This window comes from Phoenix dactylifera, unplaced genomic scaffold (assembly GCF_009389715.1).
Source record: "Phoenix dactylifera cultivar Barhee BC4 unplaced genomic scaffold, palm_55x_up_171113_PBpolish2nd_filt_p 000427F, whole genome shotgun sequence".
NCBI classification, from domain to species: Eukaryota; Viridiplantae; Streptophyta; class Magnoliopsida; order Arecales; family Arecaceae; genus Phoenix; species Phoenix dactylifera.
Genome location: NW_024067863.1, coordinates 99,478 through 110,874, shown reverse-complemented (window position 1 = coordinate 110,874; position 11,397 = coordinate 99,478). Strand labels below are relative to the sequence as shown.

Below are 11,397 nucleotides of genomic sequence, written 5' to 3'. Positions count from 1 at the left end.
ACGGTTGAATACTTATGGCCTCATTAAGGCCATAATGAAAGATAATGGGAAGTTTTGAAACTTCCAAATGGAATTTGAAATACTTAAAAGGTTATAACAACTCTTTTAAAAAATTTGGGGGTTACAAATCTTTTTATTTACACCACTTTAAAACTTTTCAAAATTCATTCAAGTTCCAACAAGGAGAACACATTGTCTCAACCCACGGATTATGGTAAACCATAGACCTTGTTGCAGAGTCTGAAGGGAGTGACACACTTCATGTAGTCCAACAGATCTCAACTCTATACCTTCTCTTTTAACACATTGATTTTCCCAATTTTACCAATTCTAAGGGTTAATTCTTGTGGAATGTTCTACAGAACTAAAGAAGTTTTTCTTAGTTCTTAAGCCATATGGCATTGCCATGTCCTCTGCTATTGGTTGTGCTGGCTTTCCTTGAATTGCATTTCAGTAGTGATGATGCCATGTGTATGACTCTAATATATCAGGACCAAATGATGCACTTTTGTTACTAAAACCTAATTGAACCTTGCTATGTGACTGTATGAAGAAATATTATTCTTTTGGCAGAATTCTTAAAGAATGAAAATGCCCTCCAAATTTGTGCATGATTCCTTTTCTGTTGCTAATATGAACTGCACATTAATCTATTTCTTGATCTTTCTTTCAGAAAATGCTGTTGCCCTGTGAACTTCCTACGGAGAGAGAAGAAGTTTGGAGTACTTTCAAAGCAAACACTGCAGCAAATTCTCTTCTTTTTGAAAGAAGGGGAGAAAGCATTATTCTATCCGTATTGAACACCATGACTTTGTCTTTCTATGCGGACCCTGGATTTAGATGAGGGATTTGGACTTTAGACAGCCTGTACTTGTCAAGGCTGCATTTTTTTGGTTTTGCCTCTGTTAAGATTGGTGTTGAACCTGTTTTACTGAGATAGTTCAATTTCTTTTGCTCTAAATGTTAAATCTAATTTACACGCTGCAATGTAAAAATTTTTGACTTTTTGTTGTGCGATACATGTTTGGATTTGCATTTGTTGGACCAGTTCCCCACTACTGGTAAGTTTCCTTAGATGGTGATATTTGCATAGATTTTTTACATTCCAAAGTGGTTTATATTGTATCTTTGTGGCTTGAATGGGGAATTTTTCTGATAGAAGTTGTCACTGAAATTCCTAAGCTGAATGCAGCTTTGATTTTTTTTTTTTTCACAATTTCTCAGCCTATTAATTTTTCAGGATCTGTTTTCTGGTTTCTGCATAATTTTTTTGGAATAATAATAATAATAAATAACATTTTTTGGAATATACTAGATATGCCCCGACCTATTCTTTCCAATTCTTCAATGTTTTTTTATGTATCGGTAAGAATAAATATAAGCAAATTCTCCTAATTACCAAATGCCTGCTACCAACAAGCAAATTATAATGTGAACTCCTTGATAGAAGCCTTCAGCCTCCAATTTTCAATTAATTAATCCAATAATTTGATGATGTTTCCATGCAAGTCAAGAAACAAATGTATATTACAAAACTGAGTATGCATCAGTTCATGCTGGTCGGAAAGCATGAAGCTAAGGTTTGTCGTTTTGATATTGGTGTACCGGTACCACTCTATTACTATATCGGTACACTTAGTATGGGCACCAAAATGTTGGTACACTATATATTGTGTAGCGGTACCGTATAAGTATGGCATAATATGGCGTACTATAAGTGAAGCGAGGTTAAGAAGCACACCCTTTACCACGCACCTCTGATCCCATCGTAAAAATAAAAATAAAAAGTTTGTTAACTGAATATGAGCTATATTTTCTTGTAAGGTTCTTTCTTAAGTTTCCTTCTTTGAACATAAGTTTTATACGGCTAAAACTAGTTCTAATAAAAATAATCTACTTAATATATGTGAAGTCACAACATATATACACATCCCCATGAAAAAGAATTAAAAAATATTTACACCTCTATGCCTGATTTATTATTTTTTTTCGAAAAAAATATACAGACAATGAGTGGATAAAGAGATTCTTCTCTCTTTTTATTGAAAGTTTTAAGAAGATTGAGAATAGAGAAGATGTTCACTAGGAATTTAATGTTTATATAAAACTATAAAAAATTTTGTAGTTCTTATAACATTTTCTATTACTCACATTGTATAATTTTTTATCAACCTCTTTGAATTTTGAAGTAAAGCCTACCCCCTTTCCTTGCACCATGAAAATCCATCATCTCTGGAAAGCCAGATTTTAAGCAACATCTAACAAACGTAGCACCTGTATTGATCTTACATTGCAAAGAGAACTGCAAACTTATCCAAACTCCTTCAGTCTTCTTTTAAATATCTCCATATATTTTAGGTAGCATTTACCATGATAGCTAGTTTTCATTTTTTTTTTTAAAAAAAAATTGAAACTACCAAAAACTTATTGTTTGATGGTGAAAATGATGATTGTTTGATGGCTAAGCGGTGGCCAACAATGGTGGCGGGCGGCGATGATGGCCAGCAGCAGGTGCTTGCCAGTGGCAATGGCTGCCAGCGACAGTTTATTCCTCAATAACCCAGTACTTAATATCTCATTACAAACTCATTAAAACACACTTAAGCAAAGCTCGAACAAGTATTTACTTAACTGGTTAAATTAAAAGACAAAAAAGAACAATTAACCCAGCGTAACATAATAGGACTTCTAGCAGAAAGATAAAGGCAGTACTATTTGACTGAACTACAGCATCCCCTTTGCGAGCGGCATCATCATCCTTAGCACTTGACCTCCTTCAATCCATAAGCAAAGTACAGAAATGTTGGATCAGTGGCACCCTCCTTGTAGTATGCAAAGACCATGCTGCTATCATCATGCATGCTCTCGCCCACGAAACTGCCAAAGAACATCAGATTGTTTGAGTCTCAAAAGTTTGACAACGAATAAATCTTGCATCCGACAGTTTGGCAGGATAAAATCCTAGAAGAGAAATGGTTTTGCCTTTCACAACTGAAAAGATCAAAGTTAACAAAAGCATGAGACATGCCTTCAGGCTGGTCCTTCATTTACCAGGAGGTCAGTACCTCGCCCTTAAAAAGGCTAGCATGTTTAATGATTTAGATGACTGTTTATAGCATACTCATTACAGAAATATGCATGCATAAATTTCTAATTGCAGCAAACATAGCTCGTTCCATACATCTGATAAAAATTCACATGCTCATGGCTTTGAAGATTCAAAGTGTGCTAGGGACTTGGCCGTGAGATGTACAAGAGGGGTCTAGGCAATTGATAAATCTTATGGAAATATATAAAAAGAGGCACAAAGTTTTGGGTTTGTAATTACTGTTCTCTATTTTGTCCATTTAAGCCAGAAAAGTAGTTGTCTTCACCATAGGATTTGGCAACATTGTCATCCATACAAGAGATGATATAAAATTACAAACTACATCAAACATAGATAAATGGAAACTTGAGACTTACAATTGTAGGTCACTGAGCTTCGAGATTAAGTACTTGGTAGCTCCCTCAATGTGCTTCTTGAAGAGCTCTTGCTTCTCGGCATCCAGCTTGGGTGTCAATTGCTTGATATAACGCTTCATAAAGGTCACAAATTGCTTCTTGTCGAAGGCAGGTTGTTCCTGTTAATAATTGATATTACAAAGGTAAACCAAAAACCCTTCTTTAGAGCTTTGACCTATAGATTCCAGAATAAAGCTAAATGAATGATATTGACCAAAGGCAATAACCTGAAGGCGGAAGGTGTCGACAATATCAACCACCTTCTCAGCCTGATCATCAAGCCCTTCATCTTCTTCACCACCTTCAGCAGAAGGGTTTGCGCCAATGTCTACATTTACAGCTCCTTTAACAACCCACTGTTCATCAATCAACAATACTATATATTTAAGCTTGTAGGGATATTTCATATCCCACCAATAACAGTATCGAAGTTCAGAATTTCATCTAGCTATCGAATACCAAAAGTTCATAATCAAACAATCTAGGCATGACATGCTTATCCAAATGTATCACAAAAGTGCAAAAAAACCTACAGAAGAAGAACAGAGGCTATTCCACAAACAAACAAGAATGTGTATAAATGGACATACAGACACTTAAAAGGGGTAATTGAGAGGAGCTGGAAAAATTGACCTTCCCCTCAACTTCCCACAGCATTCCATTTTCGATTTCTTTGTAGGGGAATGAGTCTGAGAGGAGCTCGTCACCTAAAAAAAAAACATTAAATTGATCAATTATTTGTTGGCATCAAATCATTAAAAATATCAGTTCAGGAAAGCATATGTTAAGTGCTAATATCATGGACATGGTAAAGAATAAAAGCCATGTAATTGATAAATGCAATGTTTAAAGGACTGCATCAATAAAGAATCAACAGAGAGAGTCAAAATTTGGACCTACTATCATAATTTTTTTTAAATAATAACATAGTTGACAGCATACATGGACCTCAACATCAGTACCAATGCCAATTGCAAGCCCAGATGAAAAAAGTAGAAAGGTCGACATTTGGTTGACAGGCAGTCATAAAAAGCATGTCAAACTATGAAATTGATCCAAATTGGATATATTCATAAATGCTAGGTTGCAATGAACAACTTATTGATATCCCAAAATAGTTGGTAGAAGGCTTAATAAATATGGTTATGGGACAGCAAATCAAGAACTTGTTCATCCTTTAAACATGCTGAAGAGCCAAATGGGCAGATCTGAACTCCAAGTCAAGTTTTCTTACTCATATAATCGAAACCAAACTTACACTAAGAACTTGTGCAGAAAAGGTGTGTCATGGACATTGAATACTGACAAAAAAGAAATAGATTTCTACCGTCTGCATTCTTTATACAGATTACTAGTTCAAGAGAGAAGAACATATAAACAAACAAGGTTCACACGACTGATACACGAGACAATGTTCAACCACTACACCATTCTGACACATCTTCTCCTTCAAAGACAAAGAAAATGCAATAAATGTATACCAGGAAGTCCTAATGGTTTCTTTAGAACAAAGTAAACTTATAGCTGACAAGGGAAACAATTGCAGAGTGACTAAATTAAACTGGATCATATATATAAAGATAAAATATCCTCATGACTCATTAGAGCATTTACATCCACCTGTAATCCTGTACAAAAAACAGAGATGAATTTTTGCATTTTAAATTCCAGTTAATCGCATGGTTGTTAAAAGCATCACATTATAATGCAAAATGGATCAGGTTCAAGATAGCTTATCCCACCTACTTAAAGGCCTAAGTAGTGCTACATCAGAGCCAAGACAGCCAAAATATAAAATATCTACCTTCATTCATATTTCTGGTTTTCTCTGCTAACATGCTATCCTTTAATAGGCATTTACATCCACCTGTAATCCTGTCCAAGTCGACTCACTAACAAACCCTGTAACGCTGACTAGAAACACAAGCTCAACCATTTTTGTCACCTTCTCTAACATAATGTTCAGCCATCTCATCGATGCCTGCTTCTCCAAAACACACAATGGCTTTATCTTAGATGACCTTCATGTTTCAAACCTATACTGACTATAGTCAAAGATTGCTTGCAATGCCATATAATTGACTAGATTTTCTTTGCTAGGGATATTATCAGTCACCACCAAAGATTGTAAATTCTTTTAATCACTTTACAGGCAAAACTTGCCCACATATGATGCCATCTGCACTTCCATGCTAATATTCTGATTAAATATAAAATCTAAAATTATTTTACATGTTGAGGCTCGCTTTTACGTACTCAAGTCCTTGAATTTCAGATTTATATATAACACATAATTTGGGTGATTGAACACATAGAAAAACAATTTATGGCCTTGACGTAATCCAATTTTCAACCACTCTAGAAGCCCAAGTTTGCATGAGGCCACCTGATCAGGTTTTGTTACCGTCTATTTTAAGTATAAAGCATCAGGTTGTGGCACAATTTTATATTTTCCTAACACCATTTTCCAGCCCAAAACACATGAAGGTGTCTAAGCGCAGCAGTGGATACAAGGGCTCATAATCATTCAGATATCAGGCACAAGAATGCCATGCATGCTTCAAGAGCAAGGCAAGGAGGGAAAAAGGAATAATAACATATCCGCTTTAGACCCCAAGAATTCTTACTCTATTTTGAGAATCACAACTGTGAACAAACACGATCTCACATAGTTCACTTCCTAAGAATTAGCCAAGTGATGGTGCAGCACTAACCCTACGCAGTCTAGTCTAATTCAGACCTGTCTTAATCATTTTAATAATATATTTTTCTGTGGACCTGTATCTTATACATGCTGACACCCGTCCCTAGTTCTGTGCACCGACCAATAATTCTTTGGGTAATTGACTTTCCCATCCCTCTAAAGACTCCACTATAACAAAAAGTCCTTGTTAATTAAATCTAAAACAACCGGTCCAGAAACTTTCCAAACTGTAATTCCCGGTCCCTGAGCCCCTTTTATTTTGAAATAAGATACCGAAAATGCCCCTTCCCTCATGATCTCCCATCCTTCCGAAGAAGAAGAATTTCAGAGACTTTCCAAACTGTAATCTCCCAGCCGCGGCTGCTGCCGACCGCGGCCTGCCCCCTCCTGCGGCCGCCGCCGGCCCGGCTCGCCTCCTCCCGAGCCCCCTCCCGCGGCCGCGCCGCCGGGAATGCCTCCGCCCCTGCCCCCATGGTGGGAAGGTGCCGAAGAAGAGGAAGAAGGGCGCCGTCCCACGTCCTGCGGCTGTCGCCGGCCACGGCCCGCCCTCCTCCAGCGTCCGCCGTGGCCCAGCCCCTTTCCGGCGCCGCCGGCCTCGCGGGAAGAGAAGAAAGAAGAAGAAGGGAAGAAGAGAAGAAAAAAAAGAAAAAGAAAAGAAAAAGTTTGAACTGGGGTCGACTCCTGCTCTGCTGGGGTCGACTTGTGAAAATCTTGGGTCGACTCGCTCACTTCTACAACAATTTTCTAAGAACACTTAACTGTGTGCACAGTCCTGTTAACTGTGTTCGCAGACAACTTAACTGTGTGCCGCCAGCTCGCGGAAGGAGAAAAAAGAAGAAAGAAGAAGAAGGGAAGAAGAGAAGAAAAAAAAAAGAAAAAAAAAGAAAAAAAGGAAAAAATAAAAATAAAGTTAAATAAGCTTGGAACAATTAAATAAGTTTGGAACACACTTAATCTAACATGACACACGGTTAAATAAGCTTGGAACATATTTAAATCATCCCGGAACACACTTATTCTACCCCAGAACACAGTTATTTCGACTGTGCACACAGTTAAGTGTTATTAGAAAATTATTGTAGACTTATGCTGAGCTGGGGTCGACCCCTGGGGTCGACCCCTAAAGAGCTGGAGTCGACCCCTGAAATCAGGCAAAAAACAGCTCTCTGAAAAGCCTGAGAGAGTCGACTCCAGGTGAGCAGGGGTCGACCCCAGGTCTGTGAACACAGTTAAGTTGTCTGTGAACACAGTTAACTTGTCTAGGAATACAGTTAAGTTGTCTGTGAACACAGTTAAGTTGTCTAGGAACACAGTTGTTTAGGAACACAGTTAAGTTGTTTGGGAATACAGTTAACTTGTTTGGGAACACAGTTAAGTTATCTAGGAACACAGTTAATTTGTCTAGGAACACAGTTAACTTGTCTAGGAACACAGTTGTTTAGGAACACAGTTAAATTGTTTAGGAACACAGTTAACTTGTCTAGGAACACAGTTAAGTTGTCTGTGAACACAGTTAACTTGTTTAGGAACACAGTTATCTAAGAATACAGTTAAGTTGTTTGGGAACACAGTTAACTTGTCTAGGAACACAGTTAATTTGTCTAGGAACACAGTTGTCTAGGAACACAGTTAAGTTGTTTGGAAACACAGTTAACTTGTCTGGGAACACAGTTGTCTAGGAACACAGTTAAGTTGTCTGTGAACACAGTTAAGTTGTTTAGGAACACAGTTATCTAAGAATACAGTTAAGTTGTTTGGGAACACAGTTAACTTGTCTAGGAACACAGTTAATTTGTCTAGGAACACAGTTGTCTAGGAACACAGTTAAGTTGTTTGGGAACACAATTAACTTGTCTGGGAACACAGTTAAGTTGTCTAGGAACACAGTTAACTTGTCTGGAAACACAGTTAAGTTGTCTAGGAACACAGTTAACTTGTCTAGGAACACAGTTGTTTAGGAATACAGTTAAATTGTTTGGGAACACAGTTAACTTGTCTAGGAACACAGTTGTCTAGGAACACAGTTAAGTTGTCTGTGAACACAGTTAAGTTGTTTAGGAACACAGTTATCTAAGAATACAGTTAAGTTGTTTGGGAACACAGTTAACTTGTCTAGGAACACAGTTAATTTGTCTAGGAACACAGTTGTCTAGGAACACAGTTAAGTTGTTTGGGAACACAGTTAACTTGTCTGGGAACACAGTTAAGTTGTCTAGGAAAGCCTGAGAGTCGACTCCAGGTGAGCAGGGGTCGACTCGTGCTGTTAAGGGGTCGACTCCAGGTCTGTGAACACAGTTAAGTTGTCTGTGAACACAGTTAACTTGTCTAGGAACACAGTTAATTTTATTTTTATTTTTATTTTATTTTATTTTCTTCTTTTTCTTTCATTTTCTTTTTTTTCTTTTCTTTTTCTTTTTTTTTTTCTTCTCTTCTTCCCTTCTCCTTCTTTCTTCTTCCTTCTCCTCTCGCGAGGCCGGCAGCTACGGAAGGGGGTCGGACGGTGGCGGCCGCAGGATGGGGCCACCGGGGGGGGCAGCGGCTCCTCTTCTTTGGCACCTCCCCACCGTGGGGGCGGAGGTAATTCCGGCGGCGCGGAAGGGGGCAGCGGGTGCGGGAGGGGGCGGGCTGTGGCCGGCGGCAGGCGCGGGAGGGGGTGGGCCGTGGCCGGCGGCAGGCGCGGGAGGGGGTGGGCCATGGCCGGCGGCTGCCTTTTTCTTCTCCTTCTTCGGTGGGAATGGGAGAGGCGGGGGCATTTTTGTCCCATAAAGCAATGTTAAAATATATATGGACCGGTTGTTAAACAACCGGTCAACAGGGATTTAATGTTAAAGTTCGGTCAATAAATGGACCGCTGAGCAAGTTCCCCTAATTCTTTTTCAAGGGCTTAATGCCTTTTATCTATTTAATTATTATCATATTCAATTGAAAACAATGATGTTATGAATCATGCAAATGCACAATAATGATTTTATGCACACAAACCCGTTCTCAACAACAAAAGATGAAAACAAATTAAATAACAAACTAAAATTATCAATCCCAAGAAAGCAAGACACGGGAAACATCGCACCAATAACAAGCAACATAAAGTCACGAACTATCTCACCAGGTTATTTTCAGGAATAAATCAAATAAATATAATCATAAAATCATAATCTTCAACTCTCCATTAACTCCAATATTTCATCTCAGAAGGTGAATTCCATGACAATTACCACCAACCAAACAAAAAAAAGTAAAAAATTCCAACAATCGAAGCTTAAAAACCACAGAAATTAATCAAACGAGACAACTAAACAGCAGAATTGCACATCACCCGACCAATAACTACAAAAAAAAGGGAAAAAAACTAACTCTCGTGCTCTGCCTCCAAGATCCGAACTTTCCTAAGCAATCCAAAACCAAAATTTGAGCGGAAAGACAATATAAGAAGATGGCTGCTATACCTGTGAGCAGATCCTGGTAGACGATCATGGTTCCTTCCTCCCCAAAAAGATTCGAGCGACAAATCCTAACCCCGGAGCAGCGAACGAGAAGCGGAGACAGAGGCGAGAGCGACACGGGCTATTTATAGGCGAGGATCGGGCATCCTTGGCGGTGTAGGATTTCCCCGGCTAATGATAGCCGGAATTGAATTAGATTCCGTTTCGAACTAATATTGAATATTCACCGTCCGATTGGTGTTTTTACGGTTATTCACCAGATGGACGGCTGTCCGTGGTTTCCGTGGAGACGAGGTCTTCTGGGTCCAGGAGTAATAGCGGACCGGTATGATAACTCGGGGCGGAGTTTTAGCGGAGGCGAGCAGGTATTACGTGAAAGATCCGACGGTTGCAATGTCTAAATGTTTCAAACAAGAATCTTCGGATTTTAGATCTCGTGTTCCGCGTGAACAAATTTATAATCTTGTATTGTTGGATCTTGGAGGGTAGACTTGGATTTGGAGCAAGACTAGACTATAGTACAATCTTACTTGATGTGTTGGTTACTGCAGTTTGAGTCCGAGTTTGGGTTAGACCAGGTTTAGTTGAATTGGAATGAGTTTTTCATAATTCTAGCCAAGTTAGCATTGTGATCTTATGGTTTTGGATTTCCACTGATCCAATAAATCCAAGGCTTGATCAAGAGATTTGTTCAAATCAATCTTGCTATTAGGTTGTCTCAAAGTATATGTCAAGGCTTGATTGGTAAATGAACCAAGCTTGAATAATGATTGGGCTGATAAATAAATTGAAACTTAGGTTAAACTTGTTGATATCTTCATTTAAGCGGCTCATGAGTGGAGCACGATCAAAGTTTGGACATGTTGGACCGGAACGGTCCAAAATAATATAGGATATTGTCTTACAATTTTATGCTAGAATCGGCTAAACTTGGGATTGGACATATGTAGTTTAATATTCAAAGTAAATTAATATTAGGAATAAATTACATTCACATCTAATAATTTAAAAAATCTATAATTACTCTTCTCGAGGTTTATTTTTATTCATCATTTTCACCCATAACTTAACATGATATCGGTCAAAGCACTAACCTAAAATAGGACTCAAACACCATATCAAAAAAAAATAAAAATAAAAATAAACAAAATAACCTTAAGTAACATAACAACCATCCAAGGATAAAAAAAAAATGTATGCATCCTTCTCTCCATCCAAAGACAATTTTGACTTTTCACATGAGGTAAACAATTTCACTAATATTATTAATTTAATTGGATGTAAGTATGGATTTTACGAATTATTGGATGTAAGTATAATAAATATAAAACTTAAAAAAAAAAATATAATTTACTCTAATATTTAATTAAACCAAGATTAATCTTCGAATGGAAAGTAAAGTAGCCTATGGTTGATATTATATATTTGGGTGGAACGGAGAGAAGCGGTCAAAGAGGTGCATGCCACGGCCTGAAAGAAAATTATCTCCCCTCTTCAAAAGTTGTATGGGTGGAGAAGAACAAACTTGAGGCTATGGGCAAAATCAAAACATTGTGTGGCGGAAGTTCACTACTTGATCTGCATGGTTTTTTAGAGACGGATAAAAAATGGCTGTAAGTGGACTTCAATGTCTCTGTGATCCTGGATTGTAGAGGAATCAAGCTAGATCTGAATGTTTAGTATCTCAAACCTAGTGTGCAACTATCTTCATGTCTAGGATGTTGATTCAACCCAATTTGTGTGCAC

The 11,397-nt window shown here is 38.1% G+C and overlaps 1 protein-coding gene across 2 annotated transcripts; it reads right to left on the bottom strand.

Annotated features, from left to right (window-relative positions):
* Positions 1-2,482: 2,482 nt before the first annotated feature.
* On the bottom strand, positions 2,483-9,811 carry LOC103723471 (translationally-controlled tumor protein homolog). 2 transcript variants are annotated; one of them, XM_008814384.4, is made up of 5 exons: positions 9,655-9,811; positions 4,138-4,211; positions 3,765-3,860; positions 3,466-3,623; positions 2,483-2,877 (listed from the first exon to the last, which is right to left on the bottom strand). In XM_008814384.4, exons 1-5 carry the CDS (start codon positions 9,680-9,682, stop codon positions 2,760-2,762), a joined length of 474 nt encoding a protein of 157 aa, XP_008812606.2. In that variant the 5' UTR covers positions 9,683-9,811; the 3' UTR covers positions 2,483-2,759. The 2 variants fall into 2 exon arrangements, with proteins under 2 accessions (XP_008812606.2, XP_038974757.1); XM_039118829.1 differs by having other exon boundaries at positions 2,513-2,877; positions 3,732-3,860.
* Between the last annotated feature and the right edge of the window lie 1,586 nt (positions 9,812-11,397).